The sequence below is a fragment of the Polypterus senegalus genome, chromosome 7 (genome assembly GCF_016835505.1).
Source record: "Polypterus senegalus isolate Bchr_013 chromosome 7, ASM1683550v1, whole genome shotgun sequence".
NCBI classification, from domain to species: Eukaryota; Metazoa; Chordata; class Cladistia; order Polypteriformes; family Polypteridae; genus Polypterus; species Polypterus senegalus.
Genome location: NC_053160.1, coordinates 68,921,317 through 68,938,362, shown reverse-complemented (window position 1 = coordinate 68,938,362; position 17,046 = coordinate 68,921,317). Strand labels below are relative to the sequence as shown.

Below are 17,046 nucleotides of genomic sequence, written 5' to 3'. Positions count from 1 at the left end.
CTGTGATTCTTGGAATGCTGGGAGTTATGTTTGCCTAATTCAGATTCAGTTGAATGTCTTTAAAGAAGATTTAGGACTCTGCCAAGGACCTATCTTGCCTGCTTCACTAGTCTTCATTGCCAAGAACAGGGCAGCAAGGTATAGCTGAGGTTTGGACAGCATGAACATGGAGGACCTGAGATTTTGAGTTTCTGTTAGTTAAATGTTGTTGGAATAATTTGAAGAAAGGCTGACATGGTCCGATGAGAATCATCATACTTTTCTTGTGAGTTCATGGTCTATTTCTAGCCAAAAGCAACATAGGACATTTAACTATGCTATGCATTTATAAAGGCATTTACTTTCAGTTTGCCTTTCTCAGAATGTATAAACACACACCTAAAATGTGTAGCAATTCATGCCCTAAAATGCGATTCTAAGGCTGCTACCTTTATTCTGCTTATCACTTATCAAAGCAACATTTCACAAAGTATTAAATTTACCTTCACTTACATTATCAGCATCTTTATACTGGGAAGAAAATTAAATTACTTCCCTTAGGAGAAGCTTTTAGGTTGTTAAGTTTTGAACGTGCCCTTGTAAAAGTGTATTCAAGCTTTAAATTGTTGAGCACTTAACGGCGCTTAACATATTTTGTATGTTGGACACTCGGGTCTTAACTTTGCTTGGCCTGAAAGTAGCCTGTATCTCTGCTGTCTGTTAATAACACGAGGGAAGAATACAAATAATTAGTGTTAATAAAGAACATTCTTAAATAGACTGTAATGTAGAACTAAACAAGGACAGCAGTCTAATTAAAAAAAAAAAAAAAATGTATGTACAGTTTGGAGTGTTGAATGTGTGAAGCAAAAGTTAATGAAGACGTTTGAAGACACGAGCTCTGTGGAAAATAAGCAACGTGTTAGGAAGCAACCTCTTCAGACTCTGCAGCGCATTAGCGTAATTCTAGGGAACAGAACAAATGAGGTCAGTCAGTCATTGTCCAACCCGCTATACACACTAAGGACAATTTAGGATCGCCAATTCACTTAACCTGCATGTATTTGCACTGTGGCAGGAAACCCATACAGACACGGGGAGAACATGCAAACTCCACACAGGGAGGACCCGGGAAGCGAACCCAGGTCTCCTTACTACGAGGCAGAGGTTAATTTGCCAGTTCCGTGTTTGTCTTATGTGAGTGTGAGTGTAGTTTTATATGTGAATGGGTCCTGTGATGGGCTGAAGCCCCTGTCCTGGGTTATGTTCAGCCATGCTCCCGTTCCCCGATTGAGAATGTCATGTGATGTTATGCTATAATCTTTATGACACTCTGGTGCTTCAAGGAGATCTCTTCCTCAAGTACTTTCCTTGTCCGAGGTATCCTAGTCTGGAAGGAGAGTAATTTGAGTGAATCTTTTATATGTGACTGATTCGTGGTCAACAATCCTAGCCGCCTTCCAAGAAATTATGTCCTGTTTATTTTATTTATATCAGTGTTTTACTCCAGCTCTTTTAGTTCCCTTCCCTCTCTTCTTTAAAGTCCGGTACAGTATATGCTTACAGGACCACTATTATAATTTGGTAACAAACCACACATACAGGCTACAATAAATGCCAAAGCTGTATTTAAGATTGCTGGTCTGTGTTTCCATCAATGTACAATCAATTTACAATTTGAATTTACTAAATTCTTGCCTGAAGCGTTCTCGGTGTTATACTATGAATGTAAAGATGCATCATAAGAGCGTGGGCACCGTTGTAAGTTTCAAACTAGTAATACTAATTTCGGTTTTTTTTTTTTTTTCTTTTCTTATTCTGTGTGCTACAATATTGTATACATTTTTCATGTTGGGTTGGCCAGTTTAAAGTGTTTTTGGAGCCTTTTTAGTTTATTTAAAGACTTGTTTTATTGCTTTCAGCGTTTGTCATCTGGCATAGCTGTTTTAATTGGTACTTGTTGCCATCCTTAAGCTGTTGTTTCTTGTCATTTCTCGCAGTTTTTCTCTTAGTCGTATGCCACTGTCTCACTGAAGGCCTTCACTAAGTCGTGCTTCCTCTTTTGCTCCACATACTGTAGTTAAACCCCTGGGCCTGTTTTTGCCACGCCAGGTTTTATTGTCACCACACTCAACTTTTCATGTGTACTCTTTCTTCCTCTGCGTCCTCATCTTATTCATTTCCAGTCTTGCTTTATAATCCACCTTCATTGACTAAATCTGCCTCCCATATGCAAAAACGTACTGTAACCATTTACCCACATCTTAGGTTCTTAAGGCTGGCATTGCTACATCTCATGGTAGCCTACTCGGAATTTACAAATTCATCGTAGAGCGTCCTTCCCTCTTCTTTACAATCAATCAATCCCTTTCTTGTTTCTTTTCTGTTCCTTCAACTCTGACTTGCATAGTTCTTGTTTTGTGATGATTTGTTTAAATATTTTACATTTTTTAAAGCAGTTAATGCCACAAACATCATTTTGACCTGGCTTTGACTTTATAACTCCTCCCTGCAGATTCCTTTTGCTCTTTGACTTGCTTCTTTAGAATTTTGTTTGCTTGTTGCCTTCGGTTTCAGCTTTTCAACATTCATTACGCTACATTTTATACAGAATTTCCATTTCTAACTTCTGAAGTCTCTTTCATTGTTACTACCAGTGTACCAGCATATTTATTTCTGACGTGTTTATCCTCCAGATCTTTATCCTTCATATGTACACTACCAGTCAAAGGTTTTAGAACACCTCATTCTTTTCACTTTTTATGGAAATGCACACAGTTTAATGTCTGAAGGTTTCATGAAATCAAGGCATAGAACAAATAAACAAGGGCATATAACAAATAAGGAGTCATTAAGTGTACAAAGTTTGTTTTTAAATTTTTGATTCATCAAAGTAGCCACCATTTGCTGATATAACAGCCAGACTATGGTATCCCTTTTGATTCACAGTGCCAGTCACCAACTCTGCCTCTAGCAGAAGAACACCAGACCATCACACTTCCTCCTCCATGTTTGACAGCTGGTGTCCCACACTGAGGATCCATCCTTTCACCAACTCAATGGCGCACAGACACCCTGTGTATTGAACCAAAGAGTTCAAATTTTGATTCATTGGTCCTTAAGACTTTCTTCAGTCTGCAGTAGTCCACAGCTGGTATTTCAAGGCCCTGTTTTGTGCTTTTTAAGGAATGGCTTTCTTTCTGCAACTCACTCTGTCAAACCTGCAGCACAAAGTCTCCTCTTCATAGTACAAACAGAGACTTACTTTTTACAACCACCGTTAAGCTCTGTTTGAAGCTGTTATGCCATGAGGCACCCATCATGGATGCTGGAGACTCCCAGGACCTTGTCTTGTGATTGGGTTGTGACTTTGGGTCAGCTAGATCTCTTTCTATTTGAGTTTCTGCCAGTTCGGAATGTGTAGGACACCATACGGACACTTCTATTTTTATTTTTTTTGCAATTTCTCTAAATGGAAGGCCTACACTTCAAATGCTAATAATGTTCTGTGTCATTTCATTTGTGAATTGTCCTTTCCTTGCCATTATCACTGGAATATTGTCCAAGTAGTACTTCAGAGGGTGTAGCAACACATTCAGTTCCCACTCTGCTTTAGGACAGACAGGGGGGTTTAAGTAATCAGTGGGACTTGGGACACCTGTGCAAATTGTTTTCTTCACCTTCCAAGACTTAATTTACTTTTTACTGCTGCAGAACATCTGTAGGTTGTAACCTATTAGTTGTTCCCTGAAGATGTCCCATTTGTAATACTGTATTCTGAAATTTCCTTTTTATCAGTTTTTGCTAACCTAAACTTTAAATTTAAACCTCTGGCAGTTTACCGCTTACTTTTTTTTTTTTTTTACCATTTTAGGTCATTCATTGCATTTAAACTGATTACATTTGAAGAAAAACTGGAAAAACTGATTTGTTCTAAAACGTCCGACTGGTAGTGTATATCCTCATAGTTTTTGTCTTTCTTCTGAATGGTATACTGCAAGTTGATATTGTGACACATACTCTTTTCTAATGAGTACTGTCACATTTTTTTTTTTTTTTTTTACCATATCCGTTAAAATCATGTATTACTAACTACGTTTGCTTTGCTCCCTGCTCGCTTTGTTAACCAACGCCCCCCTCCGGCCTGCCCTACGCGCCAGCCACATCACGTCTCTGCCACTTGCATAAGTGGATTTCACTTTCACCAAACAACAAATCTGCAAGAATTAAAAGATACGCCTCTTAATTGAGAAGAAACACTACTTTTCCCTGATGGCAACACGAATTAGACGATCTGCAAGTCTCCGACTTAAAGTTTAAATCCAAACAATATCTTCGATCTCTTCTCGCTGTTCCGTTATTTCACTGAGTAATAATTTCCATTTGTTTGCGCTAATCCGATCTTTACTCTCATTTTTTTTGAGACTTTCAAATTTTAATACTTTCATTATCTCTAACCTGCTCGCCATGTGTATCTCGCCAACGTTTTGAATTCTTTACGACGTTCTACTTTGTCATCTACTCTTTGTCTTTTAATTTCTGGCGCCAGGTATGGTTAAATCTCTTGGCACAAAGTCTCGTCTCACGGGACGTGAAAGTATCTCTCTGAAAAAGTCTTGTCTCGTCCCAGGATATTTTTATTATAATAGATTTCTTACGTTCTTCTTAATATAATAGAGAGATTTCTTACGTTCTTCTTAAACAGAATGTTTCAAGTAACACAACACAAAATGCAAGAATTATCTCACTCTCGAGATTTTTTAATAGGGAAGCTCAAGCAGTAATTCATTTCATTGGCCACTTTCTTCCTTCAAATCACCCCAGACATTAACAAAAAAACATAAAGATGGTGTCGCACTACACAGCTGTGAGTCACAGAAAATGTTGCACTTAAAGACGGCAGTTGCTGGATCACATTGCCATGAGGATGTCGGATTACACGACACATATTGGCAGCGAATCAACGTGGAGCATTCTGTCGTAGCATGACAAAGACACAATGTCGAAATGACGTATGTGCTGCCTCCATATTTCCTTGTGCTTGTTTGTTGGTTTTTACTGTCCAGAAAACCTGTTTTCCTTCATTCACTGAGGCTGCCATTGCCCTTGTCTCTTTTCGTTTGTGGATACATTTTGCTTTAATATGAGCACTTATTGATTGTCAGCTCTCACGCACTTACACACACATCTTGTGACAGTTCAGGTTGTCGTGGCTAGTCGCATACAGTTTTGACTGCATCTGGGGATGTCACAATATACAGCTGACCGCCACATGTCTGTGCCTGACTGTCCATTATTTGTTAAGATTATGTAAGTAAAGGAAAAGATTGAGTGTGTCGAGGGAGTTACCTTTTTCTCATCTTTGTTTCTAACGCCCTTTTAGGACTATGGTCTAAATAATCATTCTTTAAAAAACTGGAACACTGTTGCTCATCTACTTTCAGTACCTGTTTTTCAAATAAATACTTATATGGGGAGGTGTGGAAGGGTCCTTTCCATAAATAAGGTCAAATGTTTGATATTTCATGTATAGCTCTCAGTTTGTATGTTTTAACTTCATTTTAGAGAATGAAAGGCAATTTGTCTACTCAAATACAAGTACATTTGGCAAAAGACCAGCCTGAAAAGGGTAAAATAATATTGATAATACGATAATCTTTAAAAACTTAATGTAACTAACATTAGTATTTCTTAAAAATAATTTTGTGCTCTTGTTTATTGATGCCAAAGCATATGTTGTGAAATGGTTGAAAACTAACATACTTCCATTATTAGACGTACTTTAAAGATTTCTAGTGATTGAATAATCACATTTACAGATCCTGTTGTTAAAGTGTTTGCCATAGAATATTTGTGTTTATTATATTGTATCTACTACTGATACTGTGGTGTGTTGTTTTTTTTTCCTTTTCTTTAATAACCTAATTTATCAACAATTTATTTCACAGCGAATTCCAGCATTGCATAAGTTAGCAAAAGACAGTGGCTGTGGTTGTTCTCCATCAGAAATACTTAGAATGGAAAGAATAATTCTGGATAAACTCAGCTGGGACCTGCTCACAGCAACACCCCTGGATTTCCTTCAAATTGTGAGTGGCCTACATGCTTCACCGCGCTGTCATTGTACCAAGAGGCCGCTTCTGCAGTGCTTAAAGTATGAAAGTGGAGTTTTACACAAATAATAGTTTTCAGAGCAGACTGCAACACAATTTCTCATAACAGAATTTGCCAGTATGTAATTTTGGGAAAATATATTTTCTGTCCATGACTGGTTCTTACTGTTTACTCACTGGCACCCCATAACCCTAAACTGGATCAAGTGCTTTTTATGTTATCAGTTACTTTTTTTTTTTTCCAAATAAGAAACAAACGGTTTTACTCTTTAAAAAGAACAATAGTCCTGGAATAGTATAGCATAATATGACATATTTTTGACATGATTTTCATGAATGCAGTGCTCCCATTTAACTTCCCATCTGCTTTCCCTAAAATCTGCAAACAGTCCTAGCAGAGCAGACCAGACCAGACTTCCCAGTCCCCAGCATGACGCACTGATCTGTTTTTTTGAAACAAATATTTTACTAACAATGAAGGTTAGAGAATATTAAGGCAGAGGTGATATTGTGTTGCGGTGGGCTGGCGCCCTGCCCGGGGTTTGTTTCCTGCTTTGCGCCCTGTGTTGGCTGGGATTGGCTCCAGCAGACCCCCGTGACCCTGTAGTTAGGATATAGCGGGTTGAATGATGGATGGATAGATGATATTGTGTTTCACGTGAGCGCTCACTGACTGCTGTCTCTTTTGTCCCATTTCCAGTTCCATGCGATGTTGCTGTCCAGCTGGCCCCAGCTGTTGTGCACTCGGCCGAAGGTCAGCCCGTCCCAGCATGTATCTATGCTCACTAAGCAGCTTCAGCAGTGCTTATCTGCTCACCAGCTGCTGCAGTTCAGAGGCTCCATGCTGGCACTGGCCATTATCACTCTGGAGCTGGAGAAGTGCCGTCCTGATTGGCTAAGCGTCATCGTCAACATGCTGAAAGTATGCCAGGTATAACCTGTTCAAATCATTTCACCCAGTATGGTCACATCTTAGGATTTGGAATCGGGAGACCTAGTAATGGGTCTCCGGAGGATTTCAATCTGGGTGCACATTTTGGTTTGTTTTTTAACCCTTTAATCTCCTATTGAAGAAAGTGATGGCTGCATAGATGTGTGGTGTGAAGGGTAGTCTGCAGGTGGAAAGTGCAACCTGTGCTTGTAGAAGGTGTGTGAGGGGATGCAGAATGATGACATGATAAATGTAAACCTAGATATTGGCGAATGGAGAGATTAGGGAGGTCCTGCTACTTAGGTGACATGTTTAGTGCAGATGGAGAAGCGGGCACAGCAGTGACAGGAAGGCTGGCAGGTGCGTGGAGGAAATTCCAGGAGCTGTCCTGCATGTGGACTTCTAAATATGACATTGAAAGGTAAGGTTTATGCAAACTGTGTGAGGAATATGTGGTAGTTGGTCATGGTTAGTGAAAGTGGAACTCTTCAAAATGTTCTTTATTCATTTCATTTTGTATCTTATACAAACACAGATGAAAATATGTATATCCTGCTTCACGGAGGACATTCACGTGGCTCTGAGAATAAATGGTCCGCCACCTCGGAAGTATTTAATTATACTGTGCAGCCAATTGTACGTTTCACTTGCATAGCATAGTGTTAGTCAATTCATCAGGTGTACTGAACTTTAAAGACGTTTTGTTCGTCATGGATGGAACTCGTATCGCTGTCCCGCTCTCCTGTACGATGAATACTCAGCTTAGTCTGCTTTTCCACAGCAGTCAGTTTAAAAAAAGATTGGCCGAGGATCCATCGGGAGTTTTTAAAACTGCATAGATTTTTATTTCGGGCCAGGGATTTCACTTAGTGTTAGGTTTCCAATATTTCTGCCTTTATTAGCATAAACAATAAACAGAACCCAACAAATGAAAGGTAACATATACTTAGAAGTATATGTAAAAACATTTCAAAGTCCTCCGTGGAATGAATAATTGTTGCCATGATAAGAAGGCTTCACTAAAGTGGCCCCCATTTCCCCCCGTTTCTTATTGTTGTCGTCCATAAGAGAGGGTGGTCTTGCAATCTGACAGCGTCTGTCGCTTCAGTCACATGTGGTGGTTCCAGGAGGAAGGCACACTGCCACGTGGATTGAGACCCCCTGCAAGCACAGTTGAAACAGTTGTCCATTTTGTGTTTTTGATAATTAAACTTTGTATTTAATTAACTTGGCAAAATAATTGTTAGATTAATCAATTAACTGAAAAAGTAATTAAAAGATTATCGATTAATTGTTAGTTGCAGTCCTTAAGGACATGCAAGTCTTAAAATAATTAACTAGACGTTCATGTTTTCATTTTTGTTGTTAAAACTCCATGGTGTCTACAAGTCTTCCTTCTTTAACAACTTTTATTTATATAGAATTTTTCAAGCCAAATGGCACAAAGTGCTTCTTTTTGAAATACATACCAGTAACAAGTCCATATGAAATCAGAGATTTTACACACTGCTTAAAATAAATTTACAGTTAAGAACTAATAACAAGGCTAAAGGATGAAAATGAGACTTTAAATAAAGATTTCAAAGCTGCTACTGAATCAGCTGATTTTACCGCCAGCTACTCCAAAGTCAGGTGCCGTCACAGAAGACGCTGCCATCACCTTTGCCCCCTAATCTGGACTTGACTCTTAACTAGATGATCTCCGTGCTCTCTCTGTTTTTAGCAATTCAGAACATATACAGGATAAAACTCACGCACGGTCTTAAAAGTTGCCAGTATGTAATTTGTATATTTTCTGACCATGACTGGTTCTTACTGTTTACCCACTGGGACCCCATAACCCTAAACTGGATGAACTTTCCACTTTTAAAATGGATTCTAAATTGGACCGGAAGCCATAATTGAGATCGTGAAGTTTCAATTCTGTAAGTTTACATAGCTTCAGCATTCGGCACCAGCCAGGCAAGAGGAGAACAGTTCAGTGTGGCAAACAAAGCATTGCAGTGCTCAAGACGAGATGTGACAGAGGCACGAATGACCCTTCTAGCGTCTTCAGGTGTTACAGAGGTTCTGGTCTTTGCCGTGCTCCTCAGGTGTTAAAAGCCCGACTGGTCCAGTTTATTTACATGAGCTTCAACATTGAAACTTAAGTCAGAAATCTCCATGAAGTTCCAGATTTAAAAGTTGCTACCAAACACTCAAGGGCACCCTTTTACTGTTCAGTTTTTACACTATCTGTAAATCTAAATTATAATTGAAATTGGAAATCATGACAATCAAATGAAACTGCTTGTGCAACTGTAAATGCGCCACGATGAATCAAGTAAATGAAGTGTCACGTGTCCTTTTTGCTTTTTTGTAGATTGACAGCTCCCAGCTTGTTCGATGCAGAGAGCTGGTGGCACGTTCCTTATCCTCACGTGACGTTCCCTTGCCACCCAACACTGTGTACATCTACCAGCCCCTCAAACAGAGCCTGATCCCTCATGACAGGGCTGCAATTCAAGACCCACCTATCTCCACCATTCCAGAAACGGGGCTTGAGATGGCGATCAGAAGCAGTGGGCACCCTAGTGGGCTTGCTGCTTCTTGCCATCACTTGGCCCCATTTAGATATAAGCAAGCCTCCACCAAACGCAAGGTGGAAGAAATGGAAGTTGATGAATTCTACGACGGAATCAAGCGGCTATACAATGAAGACAGCGCTCAGGAGGGAGCAGCAGCGGAGACCTGTGGGGTCACTTTGGTGCGCCAGGAAAGCAGCCTCTCCCCCTGCCCCCCCCTGCAGTCTGTTAGCGTCATGTAACCTTTTTTTTTTTTTTCTTTCTTTGCAAGACTCGGGGAGTACAGCGAGTGCACTGGCTCTAAGTATTCTTACCAGGCTGTCGTGAAATGAGCCAAGAGAAATGATTTTAGAGCTGATCATATAGTACTCATTTTTCAGCAAAAAAAATATACTAAAAGATACAAAAAAAATTAAAAACGATGGACTTAAGGAAAAAGAATAAAAATAACTTGTGTCCGCATAGTCTTCAATGCCCATCTGCATCTATTGCTTTGCTCTTCAGGCTTGTTGAGTCTCCTCTCTTTGCTGTTAGCTATAGCATCCTTCCCTTTCGCTTGTTTCAAGCTGCTACTTTCACGATGCCCAACTAAGTATAAAATCCAAAAGTTGTAAGAGCATCAAACTGTCATTGCAGCAGATGAGTACTCAGCCGCACTGCGTACATAATGTGAGGGGAGTAAAGACGGCTGAATTACTGAGAAAATGTTGCTGTCAGATATTTCCAAAATGGCCTCCTCTGTTTTGTAGGATTTCAGCCAGGGTCTCTGCTGTAGCTCTGATCTCAGATCTTTGACAAACTCCGTTCCCCAGTAAGCAGCCTAATATGGAATGTTTTGTTCCTTAGCAGTAAACTTCCTTTAATGTTTGTGGTTTTTAAGGGGTAGCAACATTGTAACATCTGTATGTAATATTGTGCTGCAGTGGTGTTTGTTTGCAAAGTCCTTTGTGAACGCTTTAAAGGAGAAAAGGAATCTGAATTTCACAAACTCTGTATTCATTATTAGACTGTCGGCAACAAGCTCATTCATCAGCCTGTCTCTGAGTCGGAGTAAGAGTCGCTGTGTCATTGAACAATCCGGTAGCAATAAAACCTGGGGTCTTTGCATTGCCTTTTGGTCAGTTTGGTTTCTTTTTTCCTTCCCAGAGTTTGATCTTTCATTCCATGCAGTGATTGTCTTATTTATGTCCACTTAATCAGTTTGGCTAAAATAAATATCTGTGTGTAAACTCTACCAACATCACATTGCAGCAGCGTTTAAAGGGTCGCATGTTTTTATACTCCTGAGAGGAGGTGAACGTGAGCTGTACAGTCCAACACACTTTCACCATAAGGACGCACTGCCCGACCGCATGCATTTTAACCAGAGGGTCACACCGACCATGATGTGCTCTTTCCTACCCAACAGTGACCTGTAAAAGGTCCCCAGTTTAGTCATCGAATTCCCTCAGTGGCTTCAGGATCAGAATCGTGGAAAACCCAGAACTAATTTTGAACATGGCTCAGAAGATCGTCAGCTCCCAGATGCCCTCCTTGAAGGAAGTTTTCCATACCACTTGCTGCTGTAGGGTTGCCAGTCATCACTTGCTTGCCCTGCTGCCCTCTGGGAGGTGCTATTGGGCCGTTAAAGTCTGTGCGTCCAGACTCCGGTATAGCTATTATTGAAACACTCCACAATTCCATCCAAATCAAGTTTTAAGATTTACATCATACAGATATACCTGTGAATGCCGCCAGTGTGTAATAATGTAATTGAGCCATAGTGGACCTGGTGACTTGTGCCATGAGACAGGCATTTGGATTCCAATGCCAAAAGTGCCTAACAGGTGATTGAGTGTATGTGTATGACTGTTCAATGTTTATTTTATTTCTTTAGTGTATATATGGGTGTGTGTTTGTGTTTTTAATATTTTTTATCTTTTTGGCAAGGCCCACAAATTTCACTTCAAGATAATAATAACCACAAGTACACTTCCAGCCGGCGGTCTAGTCAGACTTTTAAGAGTGCAGTTGCTAAACTTTTCACCTGAGGACGTCCGATTACACGACTAGACCCTCTAGAGACGTGCTGTAGTGTGACGGGGCCTTAAGGACTTGACAATGACAACAATGTCCACTGAGCAGCCTGCCTCTAATTGAGTGATTAAGTGGGAAGAATAAATAAATCTTCATCGTCTCCAGGCCTCATCTACTGAAATTGAGGACCCCTGAGTTAGGGTGATGTTTCTCAACCTTGTTCACATTCAACTGTCTTTGTGACCCACTGGGGTGGTGGTCCTGGGTAAATCGAGGGGGGTCCCTTTAGTGAATTCTGTGTCACATCACAGCTGGAAGTGGAGATGGCGACCAACTTCAAGACCCTCTACCATTAGAAACAATAGGGGCTTGTGACCCCCTGATTTAGACAGATCGATCGATTGATCTTTATTGTCATTGTCACTTTTACAAAGGAACAATGAAATTGATGGTGCAGTCGACTCTAAGGCATAAGAGTTAAAAAGACAAGAAGAGAGAAAATAGTAACAGAACGAATAGTAATAAAAGTATTTTACAAAATACACAAATTGCACCGGTTCACTTAATGCCTATATTGCACATCGGGAGAATGATAGCAGTTTTATTCTGAGTTCAGAGCCATGATTGCTTTTGGATTTTTAAGGTGGTTTCTCCTGGTTGTCATTGCTCTGTATCTCATGCCCGATGGCAAAAGCTGGAAGAGGCAATGACCGGGATGTGATAAATCCTGCGAAATGTCTATTGCTTTTTTGCGGCATTGGGAGGTGTAGATTTCTTCCAGAGTGGGGAGGGTACAGCCAATTGTTCTCTCCGCTGTCCTGACAGCCCTGTGGAGCGCTTTCCTTTCTGAGGAAGTGCAGCTGCTGTACCACACACGCAGTCCGTATGCGAGCACACTCTCGATGAAACAGTGATAAAAGGCAAGGAACAGATTTTTCGGGAGATGGTTTTTTCCAGAGAAAATACAGTCTCTGCTGCGTCTTCTTCAGCAGCTCCTTGGTGTTGGAGCTCCAGGTCAGGTCATCCTCCAGCTCAATGCCCAGAAACTTGAACACCAGTACCCTCTCCACACGGGCCCTGCCAATGGTGAGTGGCTGGATGTCAGTTTTGTTTTTTTTTAAAGTCAATAACAAGTGTCTTCGTTTTTGTGATGTTGAGGAGCAGGTTATTGACTGAGCACCACTCTGACAGCCGCTTCTCCTCGTCCTTGTATGCCAGCTCACCCTCCTTGCCCGAGATGAGTCCGACCACCGTCATGTCACCCACGAACTTTATGATCTTGTTGCTACGGTGAGTGGGGGTAGAGGGTGTAGAGGAGCGGGTTGAGCACACAACCCTGTGGCGTCCCGGTGTTGAGGCTGAGAGCAGTGGAGGTGTGGAGACCCAGCCTGACCCTCTGGGAGCACTCAGAAGGGAAGTCCAGTATCCAGCTGCAGGTGAGTGATGGAAGTCCCAGATCTGCCAGTTTGGACACCAGTCGTTGTGGGATGATGGTGTTAAACGCCAAGCTGAAGTCCACAAACAGCAGTCTGGCGTAACTCCCCTGCTGCTCCAGGTGGGTCAGGGCAGCATGAAGGGCTGTGGCTTCAGCGTCCTCTGTGGGTCTATTTGCTTTGTAAGTAAATTGAAATGGGTCCAGGTCAGCTGGCAGGCAGGCGATGATATGACTCCGCAACAGTTTCTCGAAGCACTTCATGATGACAGATGTGAGTGCCACTGGGCAGAAATCATTCAGGCTGTTCGTGATGGCAGCAGAACGATGATGGAGGACCTGAGGCAGGATGGGGCCCTTGGCCTGGGACAGGGACTGGTTGAAAATCCTAATGAAGATTCCGGCCAGTTGATCTGCACAGTCTTTCAGCACCCATCAAGCCACACCGTTGGGTCCTGCAGCCCCGGGTTCACCTTCATCACTCGCCTCACCTCACACTCTTCCACCATGAGTAAGTATGTTGCTGTTGTGAACTGGTGGCTGTGATGGAGCTGGTGTTGGTGTCGCCTCAAAGCAAGCAAAAAAGATTCCAGAGAATCGTCTCCCTCAGCAGCCGAGGAGTTGCTGGATTTGTAGCCGGTGATGTGCTGGACACCCTGCCATACCTAATTGGTGTTGCTCCTCATATGGTCCTCTATCCTCCTCTCGGATGTCTCTCTTCAGGCTCGCTCTGGCTACACTGTAAAGAGCCCCATCCCCAGACCTGAATGCAGTATTCCTGGCTTTCAACAGACACTGGACCTCCCTCGTCATCCAGGGCTTCCTTAGGGTATATTATGAAAGAAAGAAAAAATGAAAATGTGACCATCTCAGTCTAATGCGTTTAAAAAGTGGACAGAAGACCTCCATGCCCGGCTTTTAAGAAGCCCCTTAGTTCAGGAGCTGTTTGAAATGCATTTACAACTGAAAGCAAAATTAAAGTGAAACTAATTATTTCTTTAATAATGGAAAAATGAAACAAAGTTGTTATTCTTCAAAATGAATGTGAAACTGAAAAGAATTATGAAAATAAAATAGAAATAATTTTAAAAAGTTACACTAAAATAAGCTTGATAAGACCCCCATCATTTGTTGATATTGCCATCATGTGCGCCCCCATTAACTGGTGGTCTCGCTCAGCTGCTCTCTCAGGTCCTGAAGCTTCTCGAGGATCGCCCTTTGGTCTTCATCAGCCATCAAACATTTTAAACTTGAGGCTCAGGATTCAGGAGACCACTTGGCAGATCCTTCTTAAAGGGCCATAATAAACATGACGTGGAGGTCACGCACAGTGCAGTGCAGCTCTCGCCTACAAATGTGTTTCCTCCTTCACACCACTTTATCCTTCTCACTTGACATTTTCTTACGGTCTGCACGCCACACTTTTTCCATGCCTTGTTCACGAAATGCTCAATTAAAGATGGACATGAAGCCTTCACGGACCCTGTGAACACGCAGCTGAGTCGGTGCTCCCTGACTGGGCCTGAGGACCCTCGGTAGCCGCATCTGCTTTTGGATTCCTGGTTGTTGGCATTTCGCAGCATGGTTGCCAATGTCTGACACGGCTTGTATTAAAATGCCTCAACAGTTCACTTTAATCTGTTTGCCCCCAATTTGACACAAAAAGCTGAATTTCAAATGAAAAACACATTCAAGTCAAAAGAAGGCTGAGGCCTCACAGTTAACTTTAGCAGAAATGTGGATGTGGTCTCCCCCTGGTGGAGAGACTCAAATGTGCAGGCACTGCATAAAAATAAATAAAACTATGAGGCTTATCAGAATAAATTGATTATAAGAACTGTTAGTGGCGGGGGGGCTTAGCGCTTTGAACCTTGAGGTCCTGGGTGAGCATTGGGGTTTCAGAGGGTACCTCTGCTTCCAGTGAGGGGCCATGGCTTATTAGACGATTCTGTGTGTAAACTGACATGGCAAGTCATTCTGTCGTTTATTTTTTAAGGAAATTAGAAAAAAAGTCCACACGGGTCGTGCCTTGCATTTTCCGCATAACCCACTTTAAAAACACAACATGGAATTGGAGACATAAGAATAAGGTGCAGCTCGTCAAGATTCAGTTAAGCTGTCATCGTTCACAAAGAGGCAGAAACATGTCGGCCTCTGAGATCTCAGCAGCAGCAGCAGCCGCCATGACTGGTTTGGCCAGTTTCAGTATTTTGTAACAATGCAAATCAGCCTGTTAATGAAATAAATGAATTTAAAAAAGAAGTGCTCACCTTGTGGCTGCCTATCCGCCCTCATTCCCAGTGCCTGCTCTGGTTAGACGAGGAGGACTGGCCAGATGGCAGACAGACAGATGAGCCCGCCGGTGACACGGCCTCTTCAATCATGGCTGCCAGGTTGCTGCTGTGAATGCTGCCTCTTGTTTTGTGTAAAGAGAAGTCCTCTGCCTGTTGACTCCATGACTGTTATACTGTCACACTCCCACGTGTCATCATAAGGTGCTTCGAGAGGTTTGTTTTGGGTCCCCTGAAAGCTGGACTCACTGCATCACATGACCCTCTCCAGTCTGCCTCTCGCCCAAACCACTGCACTGGAGCTGCCATACCATCTGCTCTTCATCTGGCCATGTCCCCCCTACTTGCTCTCTGCTAGAATGCGTTTCATGGACTTCATCTCCTTCATCTCTCAGAAGCCCATAGGGAGGTCGAGTCTGCTAGGCTACAACACTTCCCTCTGCAACTGGGTCCCAGACTTTCTAACAGTGAGACCCCAGAAATGCCATCTCCAGCAGCATCACACTGAGCACTGGTGCCCCCCAGAGCTGTTTACTCAGCCCACTTCTCTTCACTCTGCGGACTCACAACAGTACGGGTGCGTGCAGCGCTAACACATTCATGACGTTTGCAGATGACACAATGGTGGTGGGATGAGTCAACTTACAGAATGGCGATGTGACAATTGGCGGACAGGTGCAAGTGCAACCTCTTTAACATTAAACGGAGCAAAAAGATGATTGTTGACTTTAGAAATGCCCATGCCCCCCCCACACCCCACTGCCAACTGCACCACAGTCCTTGATGTGCACCTGACCTTACTTGGTCAACTAACACCACCTCCATGTCTTCCACAGTCGGCCGAAGAAATGTTACATGTATTTGTTTGGCTGGCGCCAACGTTTATGATATAATGCATTGCATTTCTTTTGGTTTTCCAATTGGACCACCGGCAGCTCAGGTGATGGCTCATAGTCACACAGTGTTAGTAACGGGATTTGAACCCACAACCTCAGGGTTTGAAGTCCAAAGCCTTAGCCACTACGCCACACTGCCTGAAGAACTCAAGCCTACCTGCCTCATTCTCACCCCATTCTGCCACCACACCATGAAGAACGTTCTGACCAGCATCAGCACTTGTCTGGGTTGGGAACTGCGATGGCTCTGGCCGTACAGTCCTACCACCGAATATGCACACTGTCAGTAAAGATCACTGGGACGTCTCAACCCTCCATTAAGGACACCTTAATAAAGCATTGTATCTGCAAAGCCCGTAGCATGGCGGAGGCCTGCACCCACCTCTCCTACAGTTTCTTTATCCCACTTCCATCTTGCAGAAGGTACTGCAGGGTCCACAACAGCTTCTACCCAAGGACTCTGAACTCTGTACTGCCCCCCTGCCCTCAGATCTGCCTCATATACTTTATTTATATGCAGTACATTTGTTGTTATTATTTATTATTACTATGCGTCTCCACTTATTCGTTACCTTCTATGTATTTGTCTATTTCTAGTACAGTACAGCTCAGTTCTTTACGCCTCTTGCACTTGCCTTGTGTTCCTGTGTGTTGCACTGCAGTCCTTTTATTTTGTGCCACTGTATGCTGCAATACACCGTATGGATGGTATGACAATAAAGCCGCTTGCCTTGACGGGTAAATAAGTAATAAATGAACAAAAGCCCACTACAGCCAGCCAGGCTCACAAGTTCACTGAGAGTCCCAAGTCCTCTCTGGGCGTC

At 42.4% G+C, this 17,046-nt stretch overlaps 1 protein-coding gene across 1 annotated transcript in view; it reads left to right on the top strand.

The window, feature by feature from the left end:
* ccni (cyclin I) overlaps nt 1-10,699 on the top strand; it is a 32,093-nt gene extending 21,394 nt beyond the window's left edge. Inside the window, exons 5-7 of the mRNA XM_039758818.1 lie at nt 5,928-6,068; nt 6,793-7,023; nt 9,386-10,699. Coding sequence (XP_039614752.1) covers nt 5,928-6,068; nt 6,793-7,023; nt 9,386-9,829 — 816 coding nt within the window. The 3' untranslated portion in view covers nt 9,830-10,699. The remainder of the gene's footprint in view (nt 1-5,927; nt 6,069-6,792; nt 7,024-9,385) is intronic.
* Nucleotides 10,700-17,046: the final 6,347 nt, after the last annotated feature.